This window comes from Morone saxatilis, unplaced genomic scaffold (assembly GCF_004916995.1).
Source record: "Morone saxatilis isolate NCDOM2014 unplaced genomic scaffold, NCSU_SB_2.0 Contig6, whole genome shotgun sequence".
In the NCBI taxonomy this organism is placed as follows: domain Eukaryota; kingdom Metazoa; phylum Chordata; class Actinopteri; family Moronidae; genus Morone; species Morone saxatilis.
In genome coordinates this window covers 514,387-517,693 of record NW_023340206.1, presented here as the reverse complement: position 1 = coordinate 517,693, position 3,307 = coordinate 514,387, and the positions used below count along the sequence as shown (strand labels likewise).

Here is a 3,307-nt window from a genome sequence, read left to right as displayed (position 1 = left end):
GAGAGCAATATAAACCTAGAGTCAAATTCCTTGTATGTGTGCACATACCTGGCCAATAAAAGTGAGTCTGATTCTCACTTTCTCTAAAAGCAGCGATGTACATATCTTTATATCAGCACAAAAAATCACTTGTTTAGGATAACTCTTTAGTATGTGCATTCATTGGGTCCATCTGAAACTGAGACATGTAGGTCTATGTATAGATATAACTACCTAGTTTGGTATTCCTGTCCTGTGTTGTTACTTACTGGCAGACATGTACCAATATAGCTGTAATAAGATAATATTGGCCAATGTATAGACCCAGATTATTTATTGGTCTAGACATTGTTTGAAGTTAAAGGAAAGTATATATAAATGCTTCTCCTGTGGCACGATAAAGAATAAGAACTATGGGAAGGACTCCCTGATTCTCCTGGTGAAAAACGAGTTTCTTCAGGTTTCGACAGGTTAAACTGAAGACTTTTAAAGACCCTTTTAAGTATGTGCAATTTAAGACTTATTTCAAATCCATACTGACAAAAACAATGTATGAAGTATATGAAGTAGGCAATTGGTTCCATATGGTTGAGTCGTTCATGGACAAGTCGACTCTTTAAGTGACCGATGAGAGCCATCTCCCGTCTACAAATAATGTCACCAATAAAAACAGTTTAATTAATCCAATCATTTTTAAGACCTGTCCACATCATTTTTAAGACCTTTTAAATCCTATCATTCATATTATTGGAATTTAGACTTTTCTAAGATCCCGAAGACACCCTGTAGGCTAAAGTAAACCTTTTTTTTTTCTTTGTGCACGTCATCAATATTTTACAGTAAATCAAGACTCCTTTGTAAAATTACAGACCTTGTCCTGGTTAAACTGATGGCAGTGAATGTTTGACACAGGCTTTAATACAAATGTAAAAAAAAAAAAAAAATACATTAAAAAAATAGTTACAGCTGCACTGACGGAACGGCCTGAGGGACAATTCTGTGTGCGGAAGTGCGAATGGAAAAAGGCCAAACAAACCTGCTCCAGCAGTTCCTGATACAACTGTGAAACGGTCAGTTTGTAGGCTACAATGCAGTTTAACACACGCGCTCTGAGTTAAGTCTGTAAATACTCAAGTTGTCCCATGTTTCCTAAAAGAAAGTTCACAATTTAACTCCACCAGAATGCCGAGGAGTGTGACAGACACGGACGTTTTGAGAGAAAGTTTCGGTCGCTCATATTCGCCAGAGGATATGGAACATACAGAATCTCGTTCTGTGTCAGAAGAGGGACACGGTGCGAGTGTGGGACGGACATTCACCACCCGGAGAGGCCCCAAACTGTGGTCCGTCGTCGTGATGTCAGTGTTGAGTTCCGCCGTGGCAGTGACCGCTGTTGGTTGTTTGTGCGCCCTCATCTACCCCATACTCAAAGGTAGGTAGTAAGCGTGTATGCGCATGTGTGGGGGGCGTTTTTTTTCTCGCGCACGTGTGTCACACTAGGGTGTGTGTGTCTCGCGCAGATGATGGTGTTGAAATTGCTACGTATACTTTGAAGTTATTGGGTTTTTTTCTTAACTTGGGTGTTAGCTAAAAGTAGCTCAGATGTGTTGACACTTCCTGCTCATTTTGGGGAGTTTTCAAATCAATACAGGAAGATAAATAACATAAAACGTTTCACTTACAAATCAAGATATCAAACATTTTACCGTCTTATAGTATGATAGCCAGTGTTGAATATAATTTGCATTGCAGTAAATGAAACATGGGCACTGGTTATGTCATTAGATCATAACACCAACAATCTAATGCTGTTAAGTGCCAGTTCCATTGAAGCCTATGGGAGATGCATAGAGAAGACCACTAAAACGGACCTGGTGAAGAGATGTCTGTACCAAATGAAAGAACACACTAGAGAATAAATGTTTCCAAATGAGCGCATTCATTTTTTGGCTGTTGTTCTCCAAATAGTATCCACCAGAAGATGGTTAAAGGTGAGGAACGTGTAGACATATGGCGAGTCAGCCTTAAATTACCCACTATGGCCAAATCAGAAAAAAAGTTGCAAAAGTGAAGTGCTCCCCTTGAAAATATTGAGGTTTAGGATAAATATTGAGAAAACTAAATCGTGTAATTCTTCATGTCCTTCTCTCTTCCTTTAATGCCAATCCGGAGACTGCTTTATGATGATTGACAGAGCTAATAACAAATAATGCCATGGGAATATCATTAGTTCTATTATTATTCTGTACACTGGATGACTTGATTGTGATTGTATTGGGAGTGAACAATGCGTTTTGCTTTTAGCTTTTTCACCAGCATCTGAGTTTTTGTTTAGGAGGTATACTCCACGTATTTGTATCGTGATTTAACCATCTCACAATATATTGGTCCATTCCTAAGTTATACATTGTAAATATCATTTGAAAAGATCACTTGAGTGGTTTTCCTGTCTGTCTGATAAATAAAGAGATTGTTGAGCCAAAAGTGAGTCAATGACATTTTACCACATTGTTTTGACTACTATAGCACAGTAAAACAGTTGGGGAAATAATGAGACACAACTTTTTAATACAACGTTTCAGAGCTGCGGGCAGAGAGATTGAGAGGAGAGGATAGGACTGAAGAGAGGATGTTGGGTGAGTATCAGTATCTGCTGATTTTGTCCATCAGGATAGTTTTTTTTATCTTCATCTGAAGTTTGGAAGGGGTGTAAGAAAATATTAAAACACTTGATTTTCAATTAATACTTTAGTGTAAAGATGATGTGTTTTAACTCTCGACCGCTAGATGGCAGTGTTGTTCGGTCATTTAACTCCGCTTCAATGCTTATATTGCACAAAAAGTAGTGCTGGACGTTACTGGAATTGTAGTAGATACAAATCCCACTGTTCTTATTGCATAAGTAAACTTCTTTTACTCAGATTTTATACATATAGTGTAGTGTTTATCTATGACAGTTTCCCTAAAATTAGACAATCATAACCCTTGTATTGTGATACGTATAGTATCGGCAGATTTTTGCTGATACACAGCCCTACTTTGGAAGTCTGAAATAAAAGCAATTCTATCATTTGAAAAGGAAAAGTCTTTTTTTAGTCATAATTTGTCTTTAATTTCATTTTGTTTAAAACATAGTAAGAAAACATAATTGTAAACCCAGAATTGTATCAAATCATAAGCTGAGCATATCATTACATCCCAGTCAATATAATATCAAGTACATTAGAATAAGACAAAAAACTTATTTTCATTGTCAATTGATCTGCAAATTATTGTCCCTAAAATGTACAAAAATAATCTAAAGGTCCAAAACCTAAATATATTTAAT

The 3,307-nt window shown here is 36.8% G+C and overlaps 1 protein-coding gene across 2 annotated transcripts in view; it reads left to right on the top strand.

Annotated features, from left to right (window-relative positions):
- The first annotated feature begins 907 nt into the window (after positions 1-907).
- arl6ip6 (ADP-ribosylation factor-like 6 interacting protein 6) overlaps positions 908-3,307 on the top strand; it is a 3,480-nt gene continuing 1,080 nt past the window's right edge. Inside the window, exons 1-3 of one of the 2 annotated variants that reach the window (XM_035677421.1) lie at positions 908-1,049; positions 1,161-1,411; positions 2,562-2,615. In XM_035677421.1, the coding sequence (XP_035533314.1) occupies positions 1,162-1,411; positions 2,562-2,615 (304 nt within the window). In that variant the 5' untranslated portion in view covers positions 908-1,049; position 1,161. Of the gene's footprint in view, positions 1,412-2,561; positions 2,616-3,307 lie in introns of both variants that reach the window. The other variant, XM_035677420.1, reaches the window with a different exon arrangement.